General features: G+C 34.8%; 4 protein-coding genes across 4 annotated transcripts in view; 2 read left to right on the top strand and 2 right to left on the bottom strand.

Annotated features, from left to right (window-relative positions):
* Nucleotides 1–773, top strand: part of LOC104767503 — a 1,902-nt gene extending 1,129 nt beyond the window's left edge. Inside the window, exon 3 of the mRNA XM_010491522.1 lies at nt 192–773. Within this exon, the coding sequence (XP_010489824.1) occupies nt 192–773 (582 nt within the window). The remainder of the gene's footprint in view (nt 1–191) is intronic.
* Nucleotides 3,473–5,888, top strand: LOC104765237 (ethylene-responsive transcription factor RAP2-2-like). Its single transcript, XM_010488921.2, has 3 exons — nt 3,473–3,962; nt 4,555–5,466; nt 5,554–5,888. Exons 1-2 carry the CDS (start codon nt 3,665–3,667, stop codon nt 5,421–5,423), a joined length of 1,167 nt encoding a protein of 388 aa, XP_010487223.1. The 5' UTR covers nt 3,473–3,664; the 3' UTR covers nt 5,424–5,466; nt 5,554–5,888.
* LOC104765236 (GDSL esterase/lipase At3g14220-like) lies at nt 6,421–8,175 on the bottom strand. The gene is made up of 5 exons (XM_010488920.2): nt 7,790–8,175; nt 7,575–7,699; nt 7,288–7,488; nt 6,915–7,170; nt 6,421–6,815 (listed from the first exon to the last, which is right to left on the bottom strand). Exons 1-5 carry the CDS (start codon nt 8,034–8,036, stop codon nt 6,559–6,561), a joined length of 1,086 nt encoding a protein of 361 aa, XP_010487222.1. The 5' UTR covers nt 8,037–8,175; the 3' UTR covers nt 6,421–6,558.
* LOC104765235 (GDSL esterase/lipase ESM1-like) lies at nt 8,513–11,288 on the bottom strand. Its single transcript, XM_010488919.2, has 5 exons — nt 10,920–11,288; nt 10,652–10,770; nt 10,327–10,527; nt 9,987–10,245; nt 8,513–9,161 (listed from the first exon to the last, which is right to left on the bottom strand). The coding sequence occupies exons 1-5, from the start codon at nt 11,179–11,181 to the stop codon at nt 8,839–8,841; spliced, it is 1,164 nt and encodes a 387-aa protein (XP_010487221.1). The 5' UTR covers nt 11,182–11,288; the 3' UTR covers nt 8,513–8,838.

Raw genomic sequence — 12,616 nt, 5'->3', positions numbered from 1 at the left:
TCAAATGTCTATCATCTCCTAACCAACAGAAACAACCTGCGATGGCCAGCTGGTTTGAGAAAATGTTTCCCTTGGATCCTGTGGAGGATCTGGAAAAATAGGAACTCTTTATGCTTTGAAGGTATCTGTTTCTCCCCTCTAGATACAAAGAGCAAAATTCATGAAGAGGTTGATGATTGGTTTCGGCTTAGGTAAAGGACAGCGGAGAAAATCCTGAGACACTGAGTCCTTCGCTCAACCAAACTACAACAGAGGATGGTGAACTTCTCGTTTCTTGGTCTAGACCACAAGAATCATGGGTAAAGTGTAATGTTGGTTGCTCTTGGTCCAAAGGAAAACTGATTGCAGGAGGAGCTTGGATAGTGAGAAATGATGAAGGAATCGTCCTTATGCACAGTAGACGAGCTTTCTCTAACACTAGAGATAAAGACGAAGGAGTTTTCAGAGTTTTGGAATGGGCGATGGAAAGCATGTTAAGTCACAGGTTTATAAATGTGATATTTGCCATTCAAGATAAAACTCTCGTAGGGGCGGTGAACAGGCCGAAAGCTTGGCCGTCTTTCAGGTTTCAGTCTATGGAACTAAGAAGGATTTTGGGAAGGATTAGTGGTTGGTGTTTGGAACACGAGTTGGAACAAGCAAACAGAGGAGCGGGTCTCATCGCTCAAAGCATCACTAGGGACCTGAGAATGCAATCATATGTTGCAGTATCTTACCCTCAATGGCTTAGTTTAGTCTTTGAAGAAGAGACCTCTTTATCCTTTGTTATTTGATGGCAAGCTCAGGTGAAGAGGGACAATTTTTTGGTTCATATGTACAGATAGCGTTTAGAAGGTTTAAAAAGTTATAGAGTGAATATGATCTGTCTCTGTAATTTTGGTGGGCTGTAAACTTTACTGGACTCATTTGTATGCTTAGGCATACCTTATCTAATATAACTAACTCAGTGGAAAAAAAAAGATTTGTAATTGAAATATTCGATTTGGAAGCTTTCTAGATTTTACAGTCATCTAACATAAATGCAGGTCATCTACCAGTCAAAAAGATCAAAAATAATTCCATTACCTTTTCCTACAAAAAGATAGAATTAAAATTGCGCATTTTTTTTTTGTCGGCGGCAATTGCGCATTTCAACTCCTTCTTTTATTTTTATTTTCTGTATATAATTTCGTTATTTAAAATTTGAGTGCGTATATTCATATTGTAGAATGTCTCATATAATAACGAAACAAGAAATAATTGCAGGATACGGGATGGGGGTAGCATTCAAAACTTACATCATCTTCTGTTACTTGAGATCAGCTATTTTAGGAGCTTTGTCTCAATCGAACCAAAAAGATAATGGTCCTACCTCTTTTTGCATTCTTAACTTTATCTTCATTCTTCTGTACTCTTTTTATTTTTATACTATATATTGATTTACTTACTATACATACCGACGTATATACAGTGTACTGTATACGGTATACTAAAATACAATTCATAATTATCCCGAATATAAATCACGATAGAAAAAAAAGACACATAAAGGGTGATTTATTGTAATCATGCATGTTAAGAAACTCCGGATAATTTGAATTAGGAGAACTAATGATATGCAATTAACAATAAAATAGATGAAGATATTAAAGTTTAGAACTATGAATATGCGCGTCAAGTGTGGTGTGGTACAAAGGTAGGACCAAGACAACGCAAAGCCTTGTCGTAAAGTCCACTTGCTCAACTTGTCTTTTCTACTTCTTATCTCTCTTTTTTCTTTTTTTTGTCAAAATATTTTTCTTATCTCTCTTCTTAAAATCTCAAGAAACATCGTCTAACACAAACACACGCACATAGATGATCTATATGATCTCATTTTTTTGGTATTTTACTATTTTCTAGTTTTGCTACTCCATGATAATCTCAACTAGGGATGGGGTTCATTTATTTTAGATTCGTCAAGATAGTTTGAAATCTCAACAACAAATCATTTGATTGATTTGTTTACGTGCTCGAAAGTTGGCAATTCTGTGGGAACTGCTAGAAGTATTAAACATTAGAAATATCTACACATTTTGTATTTTACTATCTATTTTAGATACTTATGTATCATTAGAAATATCTAAACATTAGATACTTCTGTATCTCTATCTATTTTAGAAATAGGTAGACCGTTCGTGTTTATTGTCCAATAAAGCGGTCTATTTATAAAAAAGTATAACTTGTCATTTTCTTTTGTCAATATAATTACATGTATTTTGGTCTCTGATTTTTTTTTAACAAATGATAATAAAAGTATTAAATAATGCATGCATCTAATTGTCAAAATAATGCATGCACCTAGCATGTTTTCCTTGTGCACAGCCTCCTTTATTTACCGTGGCATGTCTACTATAGTCAGATATTCTATTTTCTTTACTTTGCCTGATTTACATGAAAGTTTTATACGAATTATGTTATATGTATGACTCTTCTCACATCAAAGTGTAAACAGTATAGGATATAATAGGCCGTTCTTCAAGAATTTGAACCCAAAAAGTTAATTTAGACTTCAAATGACAAAGTTAACAAACATAGGATAAGATTCAACTTACCGTATATTAACTTATTCTCTTGTAGAACCATATATTACCAGGCAAATTTATTGTAAAGATTAACATTTGTAGTTTGTTTAAATTACTTGATAAGTGTCACAACATAACCAAGATCTTTTACTAAAAACAGACAAAAGTCGACAAAATCTATATATATTTAACCCTACTATGCTTTATATGTGGGCTCAAATAAATATCAAAGTAAAATATTCTTATTAATAAAGAATACAATAATATATATCTTAATGGTCAATGTTATTCATGATTATCTCCCATATATAGTGATTACACACATTAATAGAATCTACACCAAATTGTAAAATTATTCACCCACCTAAACCATGACAATTAACCTTATAGCCATTACGAGTCGCGAGTAAGGGTATAAGACTATCCTCATTGGTAGTCCTTAGATGTTTCTTAGGAAATTTCTTAGGTATAGATATTAATTATTAATGAAAAAAAAGCTAAGGATTGTAAGAAACGTTTCTAATTTTAGAACCATAAGAAACGTTTCTTAGTGGACATGTGGCACGATATGAATGGTGAAATGAGATGAATGGGGTAAATTTCTTTTGGCATTTCTCTTTCATTTTCGTGTGTTCTCTTTTCATGTTGTGTGTTATGTTTTTATTTTTTTAATGTTTTGTGTTTTAATTTTAAATGTTGTATGTTATTTTATGTTTTTATTATTAAAATATGTTTCTATGATATATAAAATAATTTTGAATATTTTAAGTTATTAATTATTATTTTACTATATTTATTACTAAGAAACACCTTAACTTGGTTCTACCAATAATCAACAAAATTTTCCTTTTTTCTTAACAAAGTTTCTTCTTCTTTTTATTATTAAAAATTGCCTTAAGAAACAACTAAGAAACACATTAATGAGGATAGTCTAATAGTAAAGAAGCAAACTATATAATATACGACGCACCCTTTCTCAATCTTTCTGGAGAGAGTAACAGACCATCATAGCTAGCAGAGAAAATTTTAAAAAAGAGAACCCTAAAGAAGATAATATTTATAGTTTCGCCCCAAAGATTCTATTTTCTGATCATTTACACCCCTGAAAGAGCAGAGCCGCCATGTGTGGAGGAGCTATAATCTCCGATTTCATACCGCCGCCGAGGTCCCGCCGCGTCACGAGCGAGTTTATATGGCCGGATCTGAAAAACAAAGGGAAAGCTTCGAAGAAGAGATCGACGAAGAAGCGATCCGATTTCTTCGATCTGGACGATGAGTTCGAAGCTGACTTCCAAGGGTTTAAGGATGATTCATCTTTTGACTGCGATGTCGATGATGTCTTCGGAAATGTGAAGCCTTTTGTCTTCGCCGCAACTACCAAACCTGTAGCTTCACCTGCCTCCGCCTTCGTCTCCTCTGGTATATATACTTGGGAATTGATTCAAAATCTCAGCTTTATTTGAATGGGTTTTATGTGTTTATCTCTCTATCGTATGTTGAGTGTTCCTTTAGCCAAAAAGTAAAGATCTTTATATACTTTTCAAGGTTTCTGGGGGTAAAGGAACAAGAGATGGGCTTTTTGCTTGGCTTTGTTTGAACTCAAAAAAAAAAAGTCAAAATTTTGAGAATTTTGTCATGTATTGTTATTTGGCTTTTTTGTTTAATTATGTTGATGAAATGTTTTAGATCTTCTGGATCTTTGGTTTTCAAAGGTATTTATTTGTGTCTATAGCTTTGATTGTTGTTTGAAGTCTTTGAAAATTGGTTTTGTTACCATCTGCTGTCACTATGTTGATTATTTACCAGCTTACCGTGTTTTGGAGTTGTCAATTTCCAGATCCCTTAGCTTCTAAAGAGATGCAGTTTTGTTTATGTATATATTTGACTCTGCTTTATGATATAGTTTTCTCTAATTGTGTAATTGGTTATTAGTAAAGTTTTGTGCTCTGATATGAGTCTCTGATTCAGTTAATGATCCCTTACCATCTTTTGTGTGTTTTGGCTCCAATAGGTTCAACTCCTGCCAAGAAAATTGTAGAGTCCGATGGCCAAGCTGAGAAATCTTCTAAGAGGAAGAGGAAGAATCAGTACCGTGGGATTAGGCAGCGCCCTTGGGGCAAATGGGCAGCTGAGATTCGTGATCCAAGAAAAGGCTCCCGGGAATGGCTTGGAACGTTCGACACAGCTGAGGAAGCAGCAAGAGCCTACGATGCAGCAGCACGCAGAATCCGCGGCAGCAAAGCTAAGGTGAATTTCCCAGAGGAGAAGAAGAACCCTAGCATCTCCCAGAAACGCCCTAGTGCTAAGACCAGTAGTCTTCAGAAACCAGTGGCTAAACCAAACCAAAGCCCAACATTGGTTCAGCAGCAAACACATCTGAGTCAGCAGTACTGCAACAACTCTTTTGACAACATGGGACATGACTCTTTTGGTGATATGAGTTTCATGGAAGAGAAGCCTCTGATGTACAACAGTCAGTTTGGTTTAACGAACTCGTTCGACGCAGGAGGTAACAACGGGTACCAGTATTTCAGTTCTGATCAGGGCAGCAACTCATTTGACTGCTCTGAGTTCGGGTGGAGTGATCACGGCCCTAAAACACCCGAGATCTCGTCAATGCTAGTCAATAATAACCAAGCTCCTTTCATTGAAGAAAGCAATGCAGCCAAGAAGCTTAAACCTAACTCCGAGGACGGGATAAGCCACAATGATGAGTCTGATGATCTGATGGTATACCTTGACAACGCCTTATGGGACACTCCATTAGAAGTGGAAGCCATGCTTGGCGCAGATACTGGTGCGGTGACTCAGGAAGAGGAAAACCCAATGGAGCTGTGGAGCTTAGATGAGATCAATTTCATGCTGGAAGGAGACTTTTGAAGTGATTGATGGTTCCTTAGTTTGTAAATAAAGCTGTGTGTTGGTGAGTTTTAATCTCTTCTGAAGTAAATCTTGTTGAATCGTAAAGATAAACAACCTTACTTGATCTTCTTCTGTCTTCTGTGTACAGGATTTTGCTGTTGTGGGGGATGGTACAAGTCACGCCTAGCGCTTGTTGCATTGGTATCTTATGAGTCCTTCTCTTCCATTCTCTTTTAACTTTCCTGAAATAAAAAAAAAGGTGTGATGAAGTATATAGGAGGTATAAATTATCATCTGATGAGTCTTGTTGTTTGTTCCCTTCATTTTTGTCTTTCTTTCTTTTTAAATGACACTGTTTAGTAATTTTCTGAGCTCTTTGTTTTTATATTTGTTGTAGCGTATCATCATCACCCCCCTCGAATGTATTTTTGTTTTGTATCCCCCAAACATATATAACATTATAATAAAATCTATTTGGAACCTCTCTTATGTGTTACTATAATCAGTTTTGAATAGAAACTTTAAAAGCAAAAAGAGAAAGAAAGATTCTTCGGAAACAATAGTGCGATTGAGTGAAAATTAAGGAAACATGATCAAGGCCACTGCTCAGATTGTTTAGAGGATAAAGTTGAGAGATTGAAGTGTGGAGCGGAGGTTGATGCAACGCGGCGATGGAGGTTGTCGGGACGAAGCGGCGGTTTAAATTTGAAGCTGGTTTAGATTCGGTTCGGTTCAAGGCTTCATTGATTCATTCGTATATTTTAAAAAAAAAATAAAAACCGGTTTAGGAGGTTCTCAGGTTCGGTTCAATGCGGTTTCGTTGTTCTGAATTTCTGATCATACGATGTTGCTGAAGATTCCTTGTTTTCTTAAGATTCCTTCGTCTTGTTCTTGTGTTATTAGCAGAAAGAAGTTTACTTGTCGCGTCATTCTCAGCTCACTTGTAATAATAAGCTCGCCTAATGTCACTCACTGCACCTTACAATCTTAAAACACTGTTTCGGCTCTAGACGTCTTTAATGTAAACGGTTTTTTTTTTTGTTTGTATATCCTCGTTTCGGTATGAAATGGAATTCGAGTGTTACAGCTTACAACAACAACCATTTACTTATTTCACAAAGAAACAGAACACGATTGGGGGAGGGGGGGGTTTCTAGATTTCTTGCGCTGGAAGATAGGACACAGATTTACCTACGAGATCCCTTATATTCACCGGCGAGACAACATGTTTGTCTCCAGAATAAAACAAATTAGCGATTTCTTTATCGGTTTTCTCGGTGTTGTGACGCCCGTCGAAGAACAGAAACGATTTCTGGTAGCTGCAGAGCTTTGAATGCACGTTGCTATAACCACACCCGAATGCATTTCTCGATCCAGTACCACAGCAAGAAGTCGTTGTATCAGTATACCCTAACCATACAAACCACAATTTCATTTCGAATAATAACTAATACAACTTAATCGAAATGTACAAAGGAGATAAAAACTTAATTTCAATGATTTCATTACCGTGGAGTGATGGTTCATTGATCCTCCGGAGGATTTCACCGTTGAAATCAAAGAAGCTGTACCTTAAGCCACGGTATGGTACGGTCATCGCATGGAGCACACGACTAAGCCTTTCATTGTGTGTTTTCACCATGAAGTTAACCATCTCCATACAACTTTCACCTGTCTTTAACTCTTGTCTCACTATCGGTAAGCAACCAAGCGGTCCTAAGCTCTGTACCGCTAACTTCCTCGCCCCACCTGACTTGTATAATTTCTGCATATATCCAAAAATATTTCCTACTATAATCAAAACTTGTAAAGGCAATAGACTAAATCTGGACCAGTCCATGTAACTATAAGGGTATTGGAACAAGACTATAATAATACATACCATGAGCTCTCTTGATATCCTAGAGAGAACGTTGGCAACATGAGCAATCTGCTCCACAAGATTAGCATTTGGATGATCCTTTGCGAAATTCAAGTAATCATCAGCTCCGATGTTGAGCATGTATATAGCTTCTGCTCTTTCTTTATCAGTCCATTTCTTATGCAACTCTACAAATTTCGAAATCTGTTCTCCAAAATTCATCTGCAAGAAAAAAACCCAACAAAACTGAACACATAGATGTATATATAAAAATCTTACAAAACCATGGTGAACTAAAGATTGCTTACAGTTACAGTCTTGGATTGAGATCCAAGAACAACTGCTCCAGCCATAGCGAAGCTTGCTCCTCGGGAAAGATCAGCTTTTGGATCAAGTACCGGAGGAATTGGTTCCCCTTGACCAATCAATCGACCTGGTTTTGCAATTAGATCTTGAATCAATAACAAGAATGAACCCTTAAATAAAGTGTAACACTTTTTCGTCTATATTTGTATTTTTGTACCGACGAAGTCTGGGACAATGTGGCCGTCAGACCAACGACCGGTTGGATCATCGACGGAGTCGCCGTAAGGCCAAGCGGTGGCTGGATCGAATTCCGAGGAGAAGAACTTCGTGTTGCCCACATCGTAGGAAGAGTCGCCAAAAGTGAATAAGAGAGGGGGTTGGCCGGAAACGATCACCGGGAAACTGGCGAGTGTAAAATACGTTAGTAGACCTAAGAAGAAGAGTGAGTAAGGGTTCTTTGCCATTTTTGGAAAGGTTTCAGCTTTCAGTCTTTTGTCTTCTACTCTGTTTTCCTCTGTTTTGTAGTGTTAACTGTTAAACTATGTGATCTACCAAAACAAACCGAAATTAATTCCGGTTTGATTATCTTTTCTTACTCTAGAAGAACAGAAGAAGTCAACTGGAACTAAAACCAAAAAGTTTAGAAAAGTGTGTCAAGAGATAAATCATAAATGTGAGGAGATCCAATTTATATTTAATAGCTGTGGTTACCAAGGTGGGGAACATGGAGCGTGCATTACCAAGGTGGGAACATATCATAAACTCACTTTACAAAGGTTCCAACTACCCTTGTTTGGGAAAATTCACCAAAGCCATGGTGTCTTAATATAATCTTGGTAGAAATCGCCTATCTTGTAACAAAAGTAATCACAATGAAGGCAATTTAAAGTTTATTTTGGAATTAATGGTGTCGTTATATATCTTGCCAAGAATTGTACATCTTGTAACAAAAGGAATCACAATCGTCTATATACCTAACTTAGATTGAGATACACGTGAAACTCTGACTTGTTTTAAATTAAGTACCAGATGGAGAGCAATAATTGGATATCGAAAGTGCTTCAGAAGAAAGGAAACTCGAGTTTCAATTTAGTACTAGAGAAGAGATTGCAATATCTCATTATTTTAATTTCCATAGATTACGACATTTTAAAAGCAATTTATTCGACGGCATAAGCAGAATTAGGACGTAACGATATCGATACTTTATACGATAGTAGCTCGTATATGTATCTCTGAACGATTCTGCTCAAAGTGATCCGTTTATTAGGCAGAGTAACCGGCGTAGGAGTCCTGAGAGGGGAGACGACGACGGGCCGAAAACGTGTTAGGTTCCCAAAACTCACGCATCTTCTCTCCGGTTGGGTAGACGATGAGCTCACGTATATTCATAGGTTGGATCACGTTAAGGTTGGCTGAGTAGAGAAGATGGGCGATTTCTTCCTGCGCTTTCTCTGAGTTGTGACGTCCGTCGAAGAAGAGGTAAGCTCGCTGATAGTCACACAGCTTTGAGTGGACGTTTCCTTTTCCGCAATCGTATGCATTATGTGTCCCAACACCGCAACACGATGAGTTTGATACGTAGAATCCTATACATATATGTATTGAGGTATTAATTTTTTGTGTCAAGAAAGGCTCCAACTGGTAACCAAAATTTAGAAAAAGAATGAGGAGGAATATGACATTCCTCTTCATTTCTCAAAATTTTTATCATTTACAAAGAATATTATTTTCTTATCGTTCCTCTGCATTCTTCATAGAGGAACACTAGACCAAAAATGTTTCTCTCCAAAATTGATGAGGAATAAATAGAACACAAAAAAAATTAATATTAAAATTCGTTTTTTATTTTAAAATAAATAAAAAAATGTTTATTAATAATATTTTAATTTTATAATACAATAATATTCATATTTTTCACAGTATATTGGCAGAAAAGTATCTGTGATACAAAATTTCATGTTAAATTAATTTGAAAGCTTTATTTGGAAATTATATGAATAGTAAATTAAATTTAAAAGATGTGTATATCATAAATAAAAACTAAAGAATATTTTAAATTAAATTTTATTGTAGGTTAATATTAACTATTAGTATTTAATATGATGTCTCTAAAATTTAATTCACAAAATTTATTTTATATACATTAAAAGTAGTATTAGTATTTTTATTCATTGATTGATTTAATATTTCATCTATTTTTAAAAATATTGTTATTATTTGGTTACCAGTCATTATTTTGTTTTTTCTCTGCATTTTTTCCTTTCATTCCTCAAAAATTGTTTATTCCATTCTTCATTGTTTTTTTTATTCATTTTCCTTTTGTTCTTCTAATGGTTACTAGTAGAAGCGAAAAAAGAGAGAATTCTTATAGATTATCATCACGGAAACTTTGGTCGAGTGAATGATCTTACGGTAGTTGAGATTTCTCTGTGTTCTACGAAGAATAGCGTCGTAGAAATCGAAGACAGCGAACTGAAAACCGTCAATGTCGGGGGAATTAGCAAAGTCGTTTAGCATCGGACCGATCTTTTCGTTGTGTTGTTTGGCCAAATCGTTGAGTAGTTCGTAACAGTCGTTGCCGGTCTTGTAGTCTTGCCTCACGATCGGTAAGCAGCCTAATGGTGCTAGCAATTGAACCACAAATTTCCTCGCCCCCAAATTGGTCAGCGACTGTTTATTGGTATATAATCAATCAATTAAACATAAAATAGACAAAACAAACGATGTTTTATTGGTTTGTCGACCACTTACTCTAATGTCAGTCTTTAATTGGCTAGTGACGGAAGTGACAAAAGCTTGCTGCTTAGTAGCGTCTGCATCGGGATGTTTCTGGATGTAGTTCAAATAATCTTCCGTGCCAATGTATATCATAAACAATGACTTTTTGATGTAACCAGTGGTCCAATTTGATTTCATACTTTCGAATGTAGTCACTTGTTGACTCAGTGTCATCTAGATACACAGAAAAATTATAAAACAATTTAACTCTTTTTTGTTGATTTTAATCTACTAATATATGTAAAACAGCTAAATTCTATAACTTTAGTCTTCAACGTTTGTAGCAAAGTAGACTTACAGATTCCGCCGGACTCCCAAGAATAGAAGCATCGGTGACAGCATAACTAACTCCACGTGTAACATTAGCGTCCGGTTTAAGCGCCGGTGGGACTCCGTTCGGAATAGACATGAAATCAGCTATAATCATATATACCATATATTATATTATCTTGTTTAATAACCGATATACTTATACAGTATACAAGTAATATACCGATCAATTAGTGCATGCGTGAACGGTGAACCAACAGAAAAATATTCGAAATCTGAGAGTAATAAGAGCGTACCGATAAAGTCAGGGACGATGTGGCCATCGGAAAACTTGCCGTTAGGGTCGTCACGGGATTTGCCGTAAGGCCATTTGGTTTGGGCAGGATTTTTGTCCTTGCTGAGTAACACTTTGTTTCCGACGTCGTAGTAGGAGTCTCCGAACGTGAACAACGCTACGTTGGGAACACCCTCGCCGGCGTAGACGATGATCGGATTGTCGAACATGGTTAATATCAGTAATACTCCCAGAATACTCACGAAATTACAATTGTCTGCCATCTCAATTATTATTAGTGAAGTGAGGAACTCTGGTAATGAACTTCACAGTTCACTTGGTCATATTTATATTGCATCGGTTGGTAAATTTTTGTTGAGTAAAATGTAACGGTTTAAAAAAATCTACACTGCACCTTAAATAGTTAAATATGAGGCCCCCGTCGCATGCATGTTAGGTCGGAAATTTTGTTATTTTTATATATATTATATATATAATATATGAATATATTATATATATATATATTAATATATATATTCAATATATATATATATATATATATTCAAGAGAAATTCCTCAAAATACCACAATTTTAGTATTTTGACACTCTTAAATTTATTTTTTCCAAAGATACCACAAAAGTTATTTTTTTTCAAAAATAACATAAACACAAAAAATGATTTTTCATTGGGTAAAAAAAAAAAAGGTTTGTGTTGACAAATTTAGATTTAGAGTATAGTTTTTAGGGGTAGTGATCAGTGTTAGGATTTAAAGATTAGTTTTAATATAAAAAATTAATTCAATTTTGTGGTATTTTTAGGAAAAAAATACATTTTAATGGTATTTATGAGAATTGCCCTATTGAAAATGAGTTAGACTTTTTTCTTTTGTAATTATATGAGACAATATTAAGTGGTTTAGTTTATAAAAATATATTTTTAGATATTATATATCCTCTTTTTATATGATATTTTCAAAAATCTTTTCTATATGTTCTATTAACCATTTATCATGAATTTGTATATCGACATGATTCTAAGGTTGATCCTACTAGCTCTTTCTGTGGTTATATAATTTGTTCATAATTCCAACTCTTAAAAAAAAAAAAATCTAACTCATGTCAAATTTGTTATCTGATTAATGTACTTTCCAAAAAAGAACAATCATATTAATATATCTACTTAATCCCAAAAACATAATATTATATATATATATATATATATATATATATATATATTTTAAATGAAAGAATACATTATTTTATATATACTTATATATATAGTTTAAATGAAAGAATACATCAAATTTAAGTTATTTCCATTTGATACTAAACATATATACAAATATCTAGTAGAAATTGTGTCTCAAAAATAAATTTGAAGGAACTCCATAACAAAGCATAACTATAACTAAACTACACTTTTTTTTGCTGGTGTCTTTTATAGCAATTTCTTTTGCTCGGGATATCGCCAAATGCCAATAGTGCCCATCGCCATGCATTTGCAAATTGCAATCATATTTTACTTTAGTCTTTAGGTGGACTAGCTAAGATAGCTTAGAGTATCTCCATCAAAGGTTGTAAACTATATCTTAAGAGTTGCTTAGGTAAAAAAATAAATCAGATAAATAGAAAAAAAACAAAATTACCCAGTGATCGATCCTTATGTTAGATATTTAAGGATCACTAAGGATCAAGGTTGTGTCAACTCCTGATTGGTT

The sequence above is a fragment of the Camelina sativa genome, chromosome 19, assembly GCF_000633955.1.
Source record: "Camelina sativa cultivar DH55 chromosome 19, Cs, whole genome shotgun sequence".
Lineage (NCBI taxonomy): Eukaryota > Viridiplantae > Streptophyta > Magnoliopsida > Brassicales > Brassicaceae > Camelina > Camelina sativa.
This window is presented reverse-complemented; position numbering and strand designations above follow the sequence as displayed.

Coding starts and splice junctions, on each gene's coding strand:
- LOC104765237 (XM_010488921.2), top strand. CDS start 3,665: ATGTGTGGAGGAGCTATAATCTCCGATTTCATACCGCCGCCGAGGTCC. Junction 3,963..4,554: donor CTCCGCCTTCGTCTCCTCTG/GTATATATACTT, acceptor TGGCTCCAATAG/GTTCAACTCCTGCCAAGAAA.
- LOC104765236 (XM_010488920.2), bottom strand. CDS start 8,036: ATGGCAAAGAACCCTTACTCACTCTTCTTCTTAGGTCTACTAACGTAT. Junction 7,700..7,789: donor CATTGTCCCAGACTTCGTCG/GTACAAAAATAC, acceptor TTGCAAAACCAG/GTCGATTGATTGGTCAAGGG. Junction 7,171..7,287: donor GGATATCAAGAGAGCTCATG/GTATGTATTATT, acceptor GGATATATGCAG/AAATTATACAAGTCAGGTGG.
- LOC104765235 (XM_010488919.2), bottom strand. CDS start 11,181: ATGGCAGACAATTGTAATTTCGTGAGTATTCTGGGAGTATTACTGATA. Junction 10,246..10,326: donor AATTAAAGACTGACATTAGA/GTAAGTGGTCGA, acceptor ACCAATAAACAG/TCGCTGACCAATTTGGGGGC. Junction 9,162..9,986: donor ACAGAGAAATCTCAACTACC/GTAAGATCATTC, acceptor ATATATGTATAG/GATTCTACGTATCAAACTCA.